Source organism: Pipistrellus hanaki (genome assembly GCF_964339955.1).
Source record: "Pipistrellus hanaki genome assembly, chromosome: 3".
Lineage (NCBI taxonomy): Eukaryota > Metazoa > Chordata > Mammalia > Chiroptera > Vespertilionidae > Pipistrellus > Pipistrellus hanaki.
Window position 1 is genome coordinate 99,913,631 of NC_140505.1, and position 17,907 is coordinate 99,931,537.

At 46.5% G+C, this 17,907-nt stretch overlaps 1 protein-coding gene across 6 annotated transcripts in view; it reads right to left on the reverse strand.

Moving 5' to 3' along the window:
• The window catches only part of MTUS2 (microtubule associated scaffold protein 2), a 480,281-nt gene that overhangs the window by 12,809 nt on the left and 449,565 nt on the right, over positions 1-17,907 (reverse strand). For all 6 annotated transcript variants that reach the window (XM_084878667.1, XM_084878669.1, XM_084878666.1 and 3 more), the window contains 2 exons: positions 9,631-9,845; positions 3,133-3,238 (listed from right to left, as the gene is read on the reverse strand). In XM_084878667.1, the coding sequence (XP_084734793.1) occupies positions 3,133-3,238; positions 9,631-9,845 (321 nt within the window). The remainder of the gene's footprint in view (positions 1-3,132; positions 3,239-9,630; positions 9,846-17,907) is intronic.

Consider the following 17,907-nt stretch of genomic DNA (forward strand, 5'->3'; position numbering starts at 1 on the left):
CTCTTGGAGAGTTTGGAACCATTTTATTCTGAGCAAAGTGTCATTCCAATAACAATTTGCAAGTGAGGCAGAAAGAGATGCCATGTAAGACTTATTAAGCAAATGGATTCTATTTTCCTCCAGATGGGAACAATCTTATTAACTGGGTGAAGCCCAACTTATTCTGGCTACACAAGCAATTTGTTTGCTTGTTACAACTGGAGGGAGGAGAGGTCTCATTAATCAGCCTGGGCCACACATGCTTCGGACGGGAGAGTACAGAGACCAACAAAAACCATTCTGGCTTGCCAGAGCTGCAATTAGGAAAAGCTTTTGGTTTCCATTGATCCAAGTCTTTGAAGGTCTTGGATCAATGGAGAAGGTCTGATGATGGAGAAGGTCTCTAAGAAATCTAGTTGGTATAGCTAAAATTTACATTTGGAAAAATTTAATTTGTGCTGATTTAATTAAGATAAAGCCATGTGGCTTTCTGTCTAAATTGCTGGTTTTAATAGCCATTGAACACATTGCCCTGACCATAATAATGTTTTACTACTATTATATGTGTTATATATAACGCAAAGGCCTTTGATGTGGTGTCTAAGCAAGGGTTTGCTAGTGAGAAAAATCTACCAGGTCTATTTTATGAAAATCCAGAAACAAAAGGCAAAAACGTGGCTCACTGCATCATTTCCTCTCACATTCGCAGTCAGAGACTTTTTCTGCACCACAACGATGGGCTTTAGGACATTTCCAGATGGTCTCAATACCCCAAGAAAAAGGCAGGGAGTATCTATTCTGGACATGGTATATACCATGGCTGACAACTATGTACCCATAACATATTTAACTGTTTTGAGGTCATAACACTCTGCCCACACCCAACACTGTGCTCCAAGATAGTGGTTCTCAAAATGTGCTGCATATTAGAATCATGTGGGGAGCTCTAAAAAGTCCTGATGCCCGGGCTGCACCCCAGAGCAATTAGAGTGGAATTTCTGAGGTGGGATTTACTCATCAGTGTTGTTTTTTTAAACTCCCAGGTGGTCCCAATGGGTAGCCCAAGGTGGGAGCTGGCACATGTGCTGTGTCTGCCCAGACGTCTTTGCTGGCTGCCAACATTTTTCCTGTGCAACTAATTGGCTCTAAGGCTTCCGTTCTGTAAACAGATAAAACAACTGGTTGATAGTTTGGTGTGTGGGGTGTTGTTGCTCAGTTTCATTTCTCCATTGATGATTCTCACCGTTACTCCCATTTTTATGTTCTATGTAAATCTTAGCGAGCGCTCATTATGGTCTATGTAGGACAGAGTGGAAACATGTGGTGGTGGTACTCTTAAACAGTTAGCATTTCTTCCAGATGAGATGGTCTGTCCAAGAGTCAGTTTATTATTTTGAAACAGTGCATTGGGAGGAGAAAGGGAAGCCGAGTGCCCTCTTGAATTCCCCCAGAAGGAGACATGTGCCTACCTTACATCTACAAATAAAATCAGTTATTTGAGCAGCATTGCTATGAATCCATACATATTTTAAATGAAAGCTTACTTTTGTCATTCCTTTTTTATGTTTCATTATATCATTTTTAATGTCCCTCTATTTGTTGTGATTTTTTATCTTTTTTATGGCAAAATTGCCTGGTAGCCAGTTAGGTATGTGGTGCAAATGCGTATGGCAAGAATGCTTGCGGGAAAGATGTCTATGGCAAAGACATGAAAATACCTACAACAGGGGGCGCTGCACTCTGAGGGCGCCTCAGACTAGTTCTCAGGAAACCACCTCCCTTGCTCCTTGCTCGGCTGCTTCCTGTACTAACAGTGCTGCGGCTGGAGCCTCAGGGAGCGTGACATGAGTACAGACTACGGCACAGCAAGCTCAGGGTCACAAAGCACATTTAAAGATAGTGAAACAGCCGAAACCGGTTTGGCTCAGTGGATAGAGCGTCAGCCTGTGGACTGAAGGGTCCCAGGTTCAATTCCGGTCAAGGGCATGTACCTTGGTTGTGGGCACAACCCCAGTAGGGGGTGTGCAAGAGGCAGCTGATCCATGTTTCTCTCTCATCGATGTTTCTAGCTCTCTAGCCTTCTCCCTTCCTCTCTGTAAAAAATCAATAAAATATATTTAAAAAAGAAAAAGATATAATAGTAAAACATGCCCTGGCCAGGTGGTTCAGCTGGTAGGTGTGCACAGAAAGGTTGTGGGTTCAATCCAGTGTGGGTGAGTACGGGAGGCAACTGAATGATGTTGCTTTCTCTCTTTTACTCTCTCCCTAAAATTAATAAAACGTATCCTTGGGCATGGATTAAAACAAAAACAAAACAAAACAAATAAAACATGATACTAATTCTTAAAATTTTTAATTTATGAATGTTAAATTTATTGATCTATTGTTAAATGTCTGACTGGGAAAAAAGTGAGGGGGAAAAACTGAAAAATAAGTTGCATATTAGTATAAATGCATGTTAAAAGTATAAAAACTTCTTTCACAAAGTCAAAATCTTAATAGTATTTAGTAAATGTTGCTGCTGCTGTTATAATCTACATAGAACCCTAAGTACTCAAAGATAACCCTAAATTACCACAAATATAAAAAGATGGATCCGGAGACTCTACTCCAGCCCCTGGTGACCTTGGTCTGTGCGCTCAAGCTGTGAACCCAGATCCCACCCGATGCCGCGGAGGCCTGAGAACATCTGGGCGCAGGAAAGGGGTGTCCATGGGCCTGCTGTGTAAGGCCATGGTGGCCCGGGGTTCCCACGCCTACGTGGGATTGGTGGGTCTTAAGCACGACTCCCCGTCACACTCATTCCAGGAGCTTTATAAAACCTAGATGCCCAGCTGCACCCCAGACCAGCTGCCTGGGGGCCGGAGTGGACCTAGGTGGGCACCAGTCTCCAGTCACAGTGCCCAGGGATTCCACCATCCAGGCAAGGCTCAGAGTAACTGCCGCAGAGGAAAGGAGTGCTACCTTCTTTCCTCTTTTCTTTCTTTTCCTTCTTTTCTTTCCACAGAAAGCAACACAGAGAGCACACCAGGGACGAAAGGAAGGAAGGAAGGAAAGTGGGACAAGCAAGCAGGAGGCGCTCCTGTGCCTCGGCAGGAGGTCGGGCTCCCAGGGCCCACCCTGCCGGCCACACTCCTCGAGGACAGCAGCTACCTTGGACTTTGTGGTCGTGGTCATCCCGCAGGGTCGCGATGGCCACCATGTGGTCACTTTCCATCTGTAGGAGAGCAGCCTCGTGGCTGGCGGTGATGTCTTCCACCTGCGGGGAGAACCACAGTGACGGCCACAGGGACGGAGGGTGCGGTGATACCCTCACTGCCCGGAGAACGGATGGAACTCACTGGGTAGAAAGGTCAGTGGCTCAAAACTCAAGGAAACGTCACTCAGCTGCGGTGACAGCCACCCTCACCCCGTGTGGAGGGGGAGAGCGGGGATTTGGCGAGGATATGGCAGACCCTGGAGGGAGGCTCTCTGCAGGAGGGTGGAGGCTCCTGTGGGAATGGCTGCTTGAGGCCCCTCTTTACCATCCTGGGCCTGGCGTGGCCCATCCACTTTCACTCCCATTTCTTCCCCTCACACCAACCACTCTGGTGAAGATGACTAAGGAGGAGAAGAAGGACTGCCCTTCTAGATGGTCTGTTCTGTGCTCCAGGGCAGGTGGGAGCCACAGTGCATAAGGCACATGGTGGGAACTAGCATTTACTAAGCTACCTGCTACCAGCTACTCGGCTCACCCTCCTAGCATGCTGTAAAGTGAATGCTTGTGCCCATCTTATAGGAAACTGAGGCATAGAGGTTGAAACATTTTGCCCAAGGCACAGTGAGGGGCGGGCCAGCAGTCAGCCCAGGTCTGTCTGACTGCACATGCGAAGCTCCCTTAGACACACCCCTGCTGCCTTCCCAGCAAGAGCAGCAACGAGTGTCCGAGAAGCCTCTCACCAAGGCCAAGGCAGCCCACACCCAATTCCTAGGCACCAACTTGCAATCTGGGCCTCCAGTCCAGTAATGTGAGGCTGCGGTCATTTCCAGGACTTTAATCACAAGGATCTCCGCCTCCATCCCCACCATCACTGCATGTACTGTTTTTGTTATTTTGTTTTTGTGCTGTTGTTTTTAACTTCAAATGTATGACTTACAGGAGTAATTGCATAAAATGTCCCCCCAACCACCCCTCAACTCCCCCCACTCCACCCACCCGTTAGCAAACTGGAAGTGTTTTTCCAAATTCTTTGTCAGTCACCATTGCAAAAAATACTATTGAACAATGCAACATATTGCACATGCACAAACCAAAGTGTCAAAAACAATACTTTCCTCTCCTACTTTCAATAATCTGTTTTTTAAATTTTTATCTACTAATGTGTCAAAACCTAGTGTTTGAGAAACACTGAGGCAGGAAGTGTGCCCAGGTCCTGAAGCTCCTTGGTGACCAGTTAAACATACTGCTTCTAGTTGGTACCATTCAGCCACCGTCTGGGTCCTTTGTTTCTCGGGGATAATTCACAGGCGGAGCTTTGATCTGAAAGGAGGAAGCGCTCTCTACAGGAGAGGAAGCCCACATGTGGAGTGGATGCATGGGAGTATTTTTATTTTAAAACGGGGTAGATTTTCACTCTGGGTACTATAATTGCATGGGAAAATTTGCCTGACTTTTCTCTCTTAAGGTAAAAGAGAACTTCATCCATGAAAACAGAAATATCACTGGCAAAACCAACAATGAACTCCACAGTGTTAGGATAGCTGCTTCACAGTTTTCAAACTAACATGATATGCAATAATTCACTTTTATTTACTGGCCATTCTTTTTTTAATTTTTAAAAATGTTTTTATTGATTTCAGAGAGGAAGGGAGAGGGAGACAGAAACATCAATGATTAGAGAGAATCATTGATTGGCTCCTCCTGCACACCTCCTATGGGGATTGAGCCCACAACCCAGGCATGTGCCCTGACTGGGAATGGAACTGTGGCCTCCTGGTTCATAGGTCAATACTCAACCACTGAGCTATCCCAGCCAAGCTTACAGGCCATTCTTGATGAAACAATGTTTTACTTAGGCTCAGACCTATGACTCCATTAATCAGAAACGCTGATTACCATAGTACATAATTGTCCAATTCATTTTTATATGAGGTTTTCATAAAATCTTTATCCAAGGCATTTCAGTCTCTTGAAAAAATAAATCCTGGTTAAAAAAATATAAGTATATATTTTTTCAGCTTCATTATTGTATCAGTTGAGCTGAGATCACCCTGTTTGTAGATATAGGTACCCACACATTATTTGGATGTTTGCTACCCAGTTCAGTTTGAAGAAAAATCTTTGATCAGTCCTTGGTGTGATTCTAATTTATAGGCTCTGACACAAATGACCATATTCCAGAAGAGTCTCCTGTGTCTCGGCGGAGAAGATGCCCTGTCAGGCAATATGACATGATGTCTGAAGCTGAACGTCACCCTTCTGGTTTGTTGGGAGGCAGGTCTTTGATTTAATGGTGACTCAATGCCATGCTCAATATAGTAAGCATGATGTCAGGGCACGGTCTCTCTGTTACAGCCCCTCACAGGTGCTTTTATGAATGAAATACAGATTGCCTAACTCTGAAAGGCCATATGCAACAAGAGGAAACCAATATGAACCTGGGCATAAGAATCCTTGCTCTTCAGTAAAGTTTCTATACATCTTCATGGTTTTTGAAGACTGTTCCCTCTATGGGGAAGGAGCTGTTCACTATTGGCTTCCTCCTCTTGTCAGAGTATTAATCCCCCTGATTGCTCCTCCGGGGTTCCTGGCTTCTCTCCAGAGCATGGCCTCACTCTCTGAAGAAGCTTCAGCCTGAGGACACCCTGCAACCCTCTGAGGGCCTTTGAAAGGATTCAGACAAGTCGAAGGAAGGAAAACACCAGATCATTTGATTCATTTTCAGTCCCTGGCAAGCTTAGGTAGGAGGAAGCATCCTTTTCTTGGGGCCTTAAGCCACTGGGGACCGTTCCTTCCTTCTCCAGGAAGACAGAGCTCTGGCTGCGCATGGAGGAGGAGACTGTGGCTGTGCCCCCCACTGGTCGGTGGTGTGGAGAAGCAGCTGTTCCCGCGGCAGGCTCCATTCCGCAGGGGCTTACAGTTGTGCTGGACTGAGCAACAGCACAGCAAAGGGTCGGAGAGCCACGCCCTAGATGGGCAAGGTGCAGCTGTGGGCTTCCTTTACTCAGCCATTTGCAACACACAACTATCTGACAACTTACATAGAATGAAGACGCATGTGCTTTGTGTCATCTCAGCTTTACTCATTAAACCCAAATCAGATTAACCTCCCATCTACTCCCATCCCAGATACCTATTCCTGGCTGCTGGGACAGAAGGGACTGCCCATGTCACGCTCTCCAGGGTTCTCTTACGGACTTTCCTGTCCTTCCCTTCAGTGCCTGCTTACGTAGCCTGGGTATCTACTTACTTGGAGTGGGCAGCCAGCCAGCCCAGAATGCCCAGTCCCACTTCATCCCATTCCAGGATGTGCCTTCTGCCCCCCACTGCAGCCCACCACGTGAACAGGAGTTCAGGAGGCCCCCACCTTCCCGCAGCGCCTCCTCCCAGGGTACCGAGACTCTGGGCTGTGCTGGCGGGGCTCTGGAGCTGGAAGACCGAGGGTCCCTGGAACTCTTTCTGTCTGAGGGAGTATGGCTGCTGCTGGTGGCAGCTGTGCGCCTGTCGCGCAGGAGGACTAGGGAGATGTAATGGCAGAGGATGAACCCAGTGGCCTCTGTATGTTCCCGTGCAGTGCTGGATGCTGAGGCTGCCAGTTAGTCTGAAAGCGTGCTTTCCTTCAGAAATGAAGTCCTGAATATGAAGTCCAAGGAGGAAGGAGGACTGCTCCCCCGGAGGGAAAGGCACCTCTGCTCAGACTTTATTGAGCAGAGTCCACAGTGACTTCAGGGCCAGGTCAGGGAGGAGGACAAAAGGCCACAGGGTCTTTGGGGTCAAAGGTCACATAATTGACCATTGAATGTCAGGCTCTGTGGCTGAGCATCTTTGGGAAACAGTAGACAGCCCAGAGAGGAGAACTGGAAGGCACTGTGTTTGGGCAAAAAGGGACAATCCTATGTGCTTTCAGTGAAAATCCGTTCTGTGTGCTTCGAGATAGGGGCTCTGGCAACTTGGCTTCTCTTCATGCGGAGCTAGCTATGGCACACGTGCTGATTTTGATTAAACACCTTATGGTCATTTAAAAATAAAAATCAGACCCAATCTTAAGTGGCGCTTAAGAAAGCCCTAAGGCCTGTGTCTGGGGACACTGCATTTCGGGTCGGCTGACAAAAAACCCGACCCACCAGCCATTCTGATGCAGTTACTGTGGCGTGAGGATGAGGAGGGGTGCTTTGCCACACGTTCCCCAGTGACTCCCATGTGCGGGCAGCGGTGAGCAGACGGCTGGTTTGTCAAAGGGAGACCCTGCGGCAGTCAGAGGTGTGCGTGTCTCAGCACACGAGCTCCCAGTCTGAGCGAAGCCGCAGGGGCTCCTGTGCTGCTGGTGTGGGTGCTGGGCGAAGAGACCAGGTTGGTTGACAGTTAAGCTGGTGGAGCCCAACCTCTGACAGATGTCACTCTCCATAGAGTCACCATTGCCAAATGCAAAATTGTCCCAGATAAAGAAGCCTGGGAGTGGGTAGTCCGACCTGGAGAGCTGAAACAGCAGACCTCACAACTCTACCTCGCAGCCTTGCGAATGCGGATTCTACTGCATGAGAAGGGGTGACGTCCTGCCTCTCCTCCCTCACTGGCTGCCCTCTCTCAGGCTGGCCGCCCATGCTCAGCAGCGGGGGCCAAGTCAGGCCTGAACGATCCACAGATTTCAATCATCCATCCCCCCAGTCGGTGGGTGTCTGCAGGCAAGGTTTACTCAGACCTATAGCGCTCAGATGTTATTCTACCAGAAAATGTTCCCTATCCTCACAGCTAGAAGTAAGCTCTCAATTCTAAACACGTCTCTGCTGCTCACCCAGGATCAGTTTCCTCAGAACTTCCCTGGCCATCGCCTGAGGCATGGTTGAAGCAAGCCCATGGTTTATAAATCTGGGTGCCTCTGGCAGGAAGGACCCTGACGTGTGCCTGGTGTGCTGTAGGCACTCCATAGATACTCTTGGCTCAGGTGAATGGGTAAGTAGATGAATCGCTTTAAGGATCAAGAAGAACAGAACTCAGAGGCCTTATAAGATAAAGCCCTTTTTAAGTGTTCACAGGGAGCTTCTGCAACTCATTCTCAATGTCAGGGCCTTCCTTCCTTCAATCCTGCCCAACATGAAATCTCCAAAACGCTGCTGTGTCCCAGCTTAAAGTTGAGGTGAGGGCTCATCTCCCGGCTGTGCTTCTGCTCACAGGACACTGAGGGGTGCTGTGCCCACGCCGAGCCCCACCCATGGATAGGCTCTGCCCACCAGTGGCCTCAGCTGTGTGGTTTCCAGACATGGCACCACAAGGGAGCTTTCACTCCGAGGTCCCCTCAAAGCACCTTCTCCTGCCTGGCAGCCACCTCCTGCCCGCCCACCTCTTGGCACCTTCTCAGCCAACCCAGAGCCTTGAACCAGAAGTCTCTTAGTGAATACAGGTTATAAACATGTTCTCTGTGAAAAACTGGGAGCGAATGGCCCAGGGATACAGAGGCACAGAGCAGCTATTTGCAGTGAGTTTGGGATGTATCCAAGGCCATGCTAACCCTGCAGACAGCCACAGGGACAAACGTCTGCTTACAGAAGTTATGCTCTTCAAGCTCAGGAGGCAAGATGCTGGAAACCTGGTTCTCACATTAGCACCAGTGGTAACTTTAGCTGTAACCTAGTCTGTTTCCTGGTCTCTATGTCTAAACTGCCTTAAGCAGGCAGGTGTTTCTGGTTTCCACAGAAAAGATGCTGAGTGGAATAAAATGCGTCAAATGGAATGTTTTTTAATTACAACAATAGTGCTTATTATTACTCTGAAATTCTCCTTGTGCCTATTAGGCTCACAAGCCTCTGGGGACTGTCACCATCCAGCGTGTCTACTTGGAAGCAGTGGGAGGGGGGCAGCATTAGCAAACCACGAGAACCAATACACCACTTGGAAGGCGGGTATTAAGGCAATAGAGCCTTGGGGACTGCGAGAGAACAGAGCGGAACTAGCTCTCATGGAAGCAGAGTCTCTGGTCAGGATACACAGTGATGGACAAGGGGCTCCAGCTCCTACCTGCTGCCCCCTGACAGGCTCCCTGGGAATCATCCTTTACTCATTCCAGATGAACTGCTCTCTCTAGTAAGACTGCTGGGCCAGCGAGCGGCATCCATGCTTTTATTCAGCAAGTTCAAACCTACGGCCTGCTCAGTGCAGGCACATTCAGGTACCAAAATCCTAGCAGTAAGCCTGGTGCTTGTGAGGATGGCCATGGAGTGTCTAGAGGGAGAACTTTCTAGGCAGGAGGGAGGAGCATGCTTGGCAGAACAAGAAGAGAGAGGCCAGAAAGGCAGGAGGGGAAGAAAGGAGGCAACAGAAGACAGAAATGAAATCAGGGAGGGAACTTTACAAGTAGCTCACCTACGGACAGGACTTCGGGCTCAAGTAGCATTGCTTCCCCACCACCTTCCACCTGGACATCCCAACAGCAGAGAGAGCGCAGCGCAAACACGGACCTGCTCTTGGTGCTGACACCGGATCCGCAGCAGCTGGGCTCCGTGCTCCTCCTGAAGGCGTGTCATCTCCGCCTGGAACTGCAGCTGCAGCCGCCCCTGCAGGTCCTGGAGCTCGGCCTGCTGCTGCCAGCCTAGCTTCCTCACCTCGTCCTCAAACCGCCTCTCCAACTCCTCCTTCTCCTTCTGTAGCTTCTCACACTTGGCTGTGGTGAAGGCTGGGGACAGAAAAGCGTCTTTGTAAGAATTGGAGAGGAGGCACCAGAAGGTTTCAGCGTCCACGGTAGAGCATCAAGGTTAATGTCACAACCGGGGCAAGACACTCTTGCTTTGGAAGAGCCTCACTGTTTGTAAAGGGCTTTCCCATCTACTGCACGGCACATGCGGGAAGCCCGTCACCTGTTGAGAATAGAAAGGGCTGTGGAGGCAAACTTGGGCTTTCTAACTGCCAGCCCCATGGTCCTGCCGCTAGAGGAGGGCTTCTCTGAGGGCCCTGGACTGTGGGCATCAACATCCTTGGGGGTTTGTCCAGCAGGGATTCTCCCAGGGACACTATGGGGAAGCAGCCCAGGACCTAAATGTTTCATAAGATCCTCGGTGGGCAACTTCTCTGCCCATTGGGGCTCGAGAGAGACATATGCATTCCTGGGAACTGAGACAGAACAGGATAAGCACCAGGTTAAAGGCTGCTCTCCCCAGGCTAAAATGCTGAACTGGACATTCACAGAGAAAGTCCGGGTCTCCACTCAGGGGCTGAGGCTGCATAGTAACCAGCAATCCCCCTCGCATAGGAGGCCTCCCTGTCCACCTCCTGGTGTGCTTCCCAGGCCGCCAGCAGAGGACAAGCCAATGACAGCAGCCCACTGAGCCACTGATTCTTCGCATCTGGGTCTCCCTTGGACTGTGGGCAAGGGCAAACTGCTTTCATTCGCAAGATCTCTTTCTCAACTGCACACTGCTTCCCTGAAGAGAAAAGCACCTTGGCATCTACTATGTTAGGTCACAGGGTGATGATTTCGACACTCATGGCACAGACGTCCAGGTGCAGGCACACGTCATATGGTCCACAAGGATGGTACTGCCGTGCTCGCCCTCCTGTGTGCATGCTGCAGACACCATCACTTCAAAATCGAGTGAGCAGGTGTACGGGCTGGTTCGTGATAACCTGCACTCCAGGTGCGGGCTATGGTCAGACATACACGCCCACGGTGCATGTCTTTGAAACAGGCTTTGAAATACCCTGACCAGAAGTCCTGCCGTAAGGAGGAGCTAATTCAAGGGCTTTTTGGATGCATTTGACACTAAAAAAGTTTGTTAATTAGCACAGGGGTGACTTCAAAGCATTTCCCCCTGATGAAATGAGTGTGTGGACAGTGCAGCAGCCTAACACTGTCCCCAGTGGTCTTTTTGGTCAATTGCCCCAGTGTTCCTGGCCCCCTTGTGTGGGGGAGACTGATCCACGTCTGGTGAAGTTGTAGCAGGATCTGCCACTGTAATCAGGGTGAACTGAGGGGCAGGTGCTGCTGCTGCTTCCGCCGGGGAGGCAGTAAGCGGAGGCACTGAATGCGGAGAATTTCAAGCCATAATCACTGACTTGAATTGCCACCTCGTGTCAGCAATTCTAAAGAATGTTGGTGAAAAATACTCAGAACTGTCCTTTGTTGGTCTACGTCCAACAATTGCTACAACTACCATTGAGGTTTTTCACAATAATTTTCATATTAAAAAAAACAAAACACAGAGAAAACTTGGAAGTATGGCCTGAGAACAAACTTGTACAAATGACCTCCTCCCCGCCCCTCCTTCCCAATCATTTGAGAATAATATGCTTGACCTGCCACCAACCCCAAATTCCTTAGTATATATTCCCTACCAACAAGGACCTTCTCCATGATTGTAATTCAGTCATCAAACTCAGGGAGTCAACATAAATCCAATGGCGCCACCAATGCTCAGGCCCACGTAAGTCCCACTGATTGTCCTAGTAATGTCCTTTCCATGAAAAGGACCCAGTCCTGAGCCAAGTCCTGTCTCCTTGCTCTCCTTTGATCTAGGCTTTGCTCTCCTTTGATCTAGGACAGTCCTCAGCCTTTCCCTGGCATTCGGGTCCTAGACACTTTTAAAGAAGACAGGCCAACTGTTCCACCGAAAGCCTCTCATTCGGTGTGTCTGATGTTCCCACATTAGACCCAGGTCCTGCATGTTTGACAGAAAGGTCAAAGAAGTGATGCTGTGTATACTTTTCATTTGAATGTTAATGAATTTTTAATTGTTGATGTAGATTCAGGAAAATCATGCTTAGTATCATCATCATCATTGCAGGATTATACTGGAAATGATTTTGTGGTAGAGAAGAAGGAGTGTTACAAATGGACTGGCCATTTCAAATATGTTAAATACTATATAGATATTATTGTCACATCCCTTAGGTGAGGGGAAGATTGCTGGGAGTACACTGGGCTTCCCACCACGAGCAGCATAACAACATCTTGCTGGCTTACTAATAAACGGGGACATGATTAGCAGAGTCGGGCTGAGGCTTTCTGATACTGGCAGTGTGGACACCGTGGGGGTCAGCATCCTCCTCTACCTCTGGCCACTGGAGGCTACAGTCCCAATGAAAAGAACCCTCAGGCCAAACTGGCTCAGGCCTGCAGACAGGGGCGTGGAGTGCCAGGGCAGGTTTCTGGGTATCTGGGGCCTCTTCGGAGGTGCTTTCGCTTTTAATTCATATTAACTAACTTCATAGTGCCCCCCACCCCCACCCCCAGCCCCAGGTAGTGTATCATGCCATGGTCAATGGGATAAAAATAAAGCAGTGACAACAATATGTCTTCTTGTGTTTAAAATAAGTCTGCAATGCATTGCCCAGAGAGGAGACACACATGGCCAGGAAACACGAGAATAGATGGTTAGCACCAATCCTGATAAAATAAATGCAACTGAAGAAATACATTTTTTAAATCTAAAAAACCAATAAAAATTAAATATTCCAGTAATATAGGAAGGGTCTGAGGAAACTGACATTCAGTGGACTATTGGTGGGAACACGGTCGATAAGCTGCTTTGAGGGCACAGTTTCTTTAAAACTTTCAATGATGGAATTGGTGTCTGGCCACTATGGCTGAGGGTTAGAGCACCAACCTACACACCAGAGGGTCTGCAGTTTGGTTTGATTTCCAGTCAAGGATATGTTCCTGGGTTGCAGGTTTGATTACTGGCCCTCAGGGTGCATGTAGAAGGCAACTAAACCAACCAATTGATGTGTATCTCTAGTCTCTCTTCTCCCTCCCTTCCCCCCTCCCTTTAATTCTCTAAAAAATCAATGGAAAAAATATCCTTAGGTGAGAATTAACAACAACAACAACAAATAAAAATAAATGATAGATTTGTAGCTTAGGAAGTGACAACTAAACAGTAAAGGATTTCTTTTGGGGAGTGATGAAATGTTTCAGAATAGATTGTAATGACAATTGCACAACTCTGCAGATACACTAAGAATCACTGAGTTGCACATTTTAAATGGGGTAAATTGCATATAGCACAAGAACTATATCTTACAGTTTTTTACAAAAAATGAAAATTTAAAAAATAACATGACAAAAACAATGCCTTAGAGGATAAATGTAGATGTTTTTAAAGAAGGAAAACGATTCTTATTATTTAAAACTCTGCACAACAGTGGTAAAAATATATGATGGCAAAATAAAACAAAAATGAAAAACATCACTATGCTGTGACACACACACACACAATGGATATAGGCGAAATGTAATGGAACCTAAGATGGAATAAAACAAATAAAAAGATTATAAAAGAATAAAAACAAATCAGTTATATTGGAGGAAAAAGAATAACATGAAGGTTTTAACCCAATAATTTCACAAGTGCACACAAGAACATTTGGTCAAGAGTTACTATAGTGTGATTTGCCTTAGGGAACTATTGGGAAGTTAAATAAATGATAATGAATCCAATATACAGGAGTGGGCAAAAGTAGATTTATAGTCATAATACAAATAAATAATAATATAAGAATATACTCTGTGCTTCACATATTCACAACTGTAACCCTGCTTCTGCCCGCCCTATACGCATAGAACAAATCCTATACATAATGGGCTATAGGCAACCAGTAAAAAAAAGGTAATTTTTTTGTGATATCATGGAATGATATCTGTAATATATTATTAAACAAGAAAGACAAGGTACAGAAATAGTATGCTTACATAGTTCTATTTGTAATGAAAATTTATCTATCTTTCTGTCTCTCCTCCCTCAGGAGTTTGTGTGCCTAAGTTACAGGACTCATTGCCCAGTGGACATCTGCAAATATATATATTTAACAACATTCTATTGTTGGTTTACAAGCTTTATGAGTAAAACCATTTTTCACATTACTACTATAATTAAGGAGAGACAGGGTTTGTAAAGGTTATAATATCTGGAGGTCAGAATTGCCCTGACTCTTTTCTGTCTCCTGCAATATTAGTTATGTTAATGGCAGGATAATTCATGGGCCTGGCTCCTGATTTGGGGGCTGGGAGGCCATTGGTTTTCATCCTTGAGCTGCCCCTGAATGTGTTGTTTTCTTAAATAAATCAGGAACAGCTGAAACCAGTTTGGCTCAGTGGTAGAGCGTCGGTCTGCGGACTGAAAGGTCCCAGGTTCGATTCCGGTCAGGGGCATGTACATTGGTTGCGGGCACATTCCCGGTAGGGGGTGTGCAAGAGGCAGCTGGTCGATGTTTCTCTCTCATCGACATCTCTATCTCTCTCCCTTCCTCTCTGTAAAAAATCAATAAAAATATATTTTAAAAAATAATAATAATAAATCAGGAACAGTGTAGGCCTGTTTTGCTGTCTGTAAAGTGGCAAAGTAATCCATATTTTCCAGATAGCCCAAATCTCCAAATTCCCAACTGCTATTATTAGTATGTATGAGAAAGGTGATGTTGGTCTTCACCGATGACCCCATGCTAAGCCCCAGGCCTGCAGAAGATGCTGGATAAGAAGAGCAGCTGGGGCCCAAGAGGAAGAGCTGTAATACAGAGTCCCTAAAGAAATAAATATCCACTTGCCTCTGGTAAATCTTCAAAGATGTATCTAGTCAGTCATTTTGTAGTCAGAGATCAACAAAGGTTAATTTAATGATATTAGACAACGTTTGGAGTCTTATTTTTTTCATGTGAAAACAGTTGGTACTTTGCTGTAAGAGGCCAACAAAAGTAATGAATCCCTAGAACCCAAGTTGCTGAGAAAATAATTTCTAAAATAACAGGATTGTGACTGGCCAACAGAATATATCACTCCTAATTCATGAGCATGAGTTTAGAAAACAAAAGCAGAATTAGAATCTGTTGTATAGTTTAAATATTTGAATGTATATATATTAGAGGCCTGGTTAATGGAATTTGTTCAGAGGGGGTGTATCCCTCAGCCCAGCCTGCACCTCTCCAATCTCCCTAAATGGGCAGTCAGACATTCCTCTGACAATCCAGGACTGCTGGCTCCCATCTGCTCACCTTCCTGCCTTTCTGATTGTCCCTAACTGCTTCTGCCTGCCAGCCTGATCACCCCCTAACCACTTCCATGTCAGCCTGATTGATGCCTAGCTGCTCCCCTGCCAACCTGTTTGCCCTCAACTTCCCTCCTCTGCTGGCCTGATTTCCCCTAACTGCCCTTCCCTGCAGGCCTGGTCATCCCCAATTTCCCTTCTCTGCCAGTCTGGTCACCTCTAACTGCCCTCCCCTGAAGGCTTGATCTCCCCCAACTGCCCTCCGTTGCAAGCCTGGTCCCTCCCAACTGCCCTCTCCTGCTGGCCATCTTGTGGTGGCCATCTTGTGTCCACATGGGGGCAGCCATCTTGTGTATTGGAGTGATGGTCAATTTGCATACCACTCTTTTATTAGATAGGATGTATGTGTGCATGAATATTCATAGTGTGTGTATATGATGTTAAAATACTTAAATATTATTACAGCTATATTTAGAACATCCCAGACATATCTACCTCAAAGACACCAGCCTGCCAGGCTATGAGTGTAAAGCACCACCAGACAACAGCCCTTGGGACCATAACACACAATTGCCATGGAGTCGTTTGTAACACAGGCTTAATTTCAACCACAGTTTACAAATCAAGTGACAAGGAAAAACTCAGTGAGTAAGATCAAATTATTTTAAGTAAACACTCCAAAAGTCTGATGAATAACTACAAGTTTTTATTGGTTTACCAATGAGGTAGCAAGTTTGGTGTTTAACAGCACTAGACTTAAACTGGAGAGAAGAATCAGGACCTACAGATCATGATAAAGACATAAAAAATGATATTATATTGCCTCTTATGTCCCAGAGTATGCTTTAGATATAACATTGTACAATAAATCATTGAATATGATGACAAGATACTGTTCCACTAAGTGGAAATATTATGATGTCACTTTTAAGAGCTGAATGCTCCCTATCCCCCGACCCCATTCCAGGGCCTCAAAACAGCCTTTGGAGAGGATTTTTACAAATTTTAATTAAGTTAAAATGAGGTCATTAGAGTAGATCCTAATCCGGTATGACTGGCATCCTAATAAGAAATTAGGAATTAGGACACAGATCCCTAGAGACAGAAAAGGATGTGAGGACACAGGGGGAAGGGCCTCAGAAGTCAGCCCTGCCAACAATTTGATCTCAGATTGCTAGCCTCTGGCATTGTGAGAAAATAAGTTTGTGTTATTTGGGTCTCCCAGCCTGTGGTCTAGTCTCTGTTGCTACATATTGCTGGCAAGTGATCTCACAGTTAGGTAAATGATTAAGTTGTTTCTTTAGGAGATGAAAATAAATAAAGGGGTAGAATTCAAGGAAAAAATTTTAACTTAAAAATTACCCATTAGTTCACTGAACCAGGAAAAAATGGAATTTCCAAGTGCAAAATCCTTCTTAGCTACTGGAGTCCTGTGACTTCTTTATACTCTGTTGGGAATTTCCCATGTCTTCCCACCTAACACTTTGGTGGCTACCTTACACTCTCATGTTGAGGTAGTATAAATCATATGCCCTTTTGCTGGATATTAGTTTGTGTTATGTATAATATATGTTTAATTAGGCTAAATGCCAGAAGCTAATTCCAGCATATCATAATTGCAAGAGTTTCATCGAAAGGTTGATGGCACTTGGGAACTCTACAAGGGCTGAGTCACATATGTTATAGCCTGTTGGAAATGGCTAAAGGCATTTCCACAAACCTGAAAAGGAGGATTGCTTGCTGCCAGGCAGCTCAGGGCATCTAATCTACATGTTATTGCCACCTGGTGGCCAAACACCTGGACAGCTGAAAGCAATTCCCCAATCTGACAATGGATTCTGTACCTAACCCTACCCTTTGATGTGTATATCTTCATCTTGCCTTAGGACAATTTGTGTTAATAAAATGCAAGGGGTCCTGAGAGGAGGAGAACTTGGTTTCTTTAGCCAGGCTCCTCTGCTCCCCCCAAATGCCTTTCAAAATTATGTTTCTTCTCTGGACTCTTATTTAATTTATGCACAGCCACTTCTTCAGGTTTCCTGAACCCTTCTAGATGCTGGATCAAAACCCCTGGTATTAGCTAAATTCATAGGGGTTAAAGATTACTAGCATCTTTATGCTGTGGTTTTATTGTCTCTCTTTTTCTATTTTTTGATGGCAGCGATCCTGTAACAAATGGGCACCGACTAGGAGAAGCTATGATACCTAAAAATGCCGTCTAGTGATGCTACCTTTGTCCAGACTTGACAGATCTCAGCGACAGGCAGGAGACAAGGGAACACACTACCTGGGATCCAGGCCCCAAGCCTCTTTTTCTTTCCTTAGGCCCTTTTTTGGGGAAATGTCATGAGGAGGGGCTGAAAATGGACTATGAAAGGATCATGGACCAAGAGTAGAAGTGGGAGTGAAAGAGCCATGTCTGTGGGCCCTGGGGGAGCTTGTGCCATGGAGACAGCAGCTCATGTTTGTAGTGTTTCCTGGGACACCTCGTAGACAGGCAGCTACCCACTGTCACCCACCTGCCCAGTGTCCATAGGTAGCCTAACCTCCATGTGCAAGGAGCAGGCAACAAACTGACCCAAGGCCTCCAGGAGTGGGCCAGGCCCTAAAGAGCAGGTGCTGGCGCCCGGCCCAGGCCGCTCTCATCTCCACCCAATGGCGGTGAGAGCGGCCTGGCCGGGCTCTGCCAGCCCAAGGAGGAGGCAAGGTGTTGGCGTATCGCCCTTCACGCACTCACTGTTTTGAACTGAATCTCCTCACCTG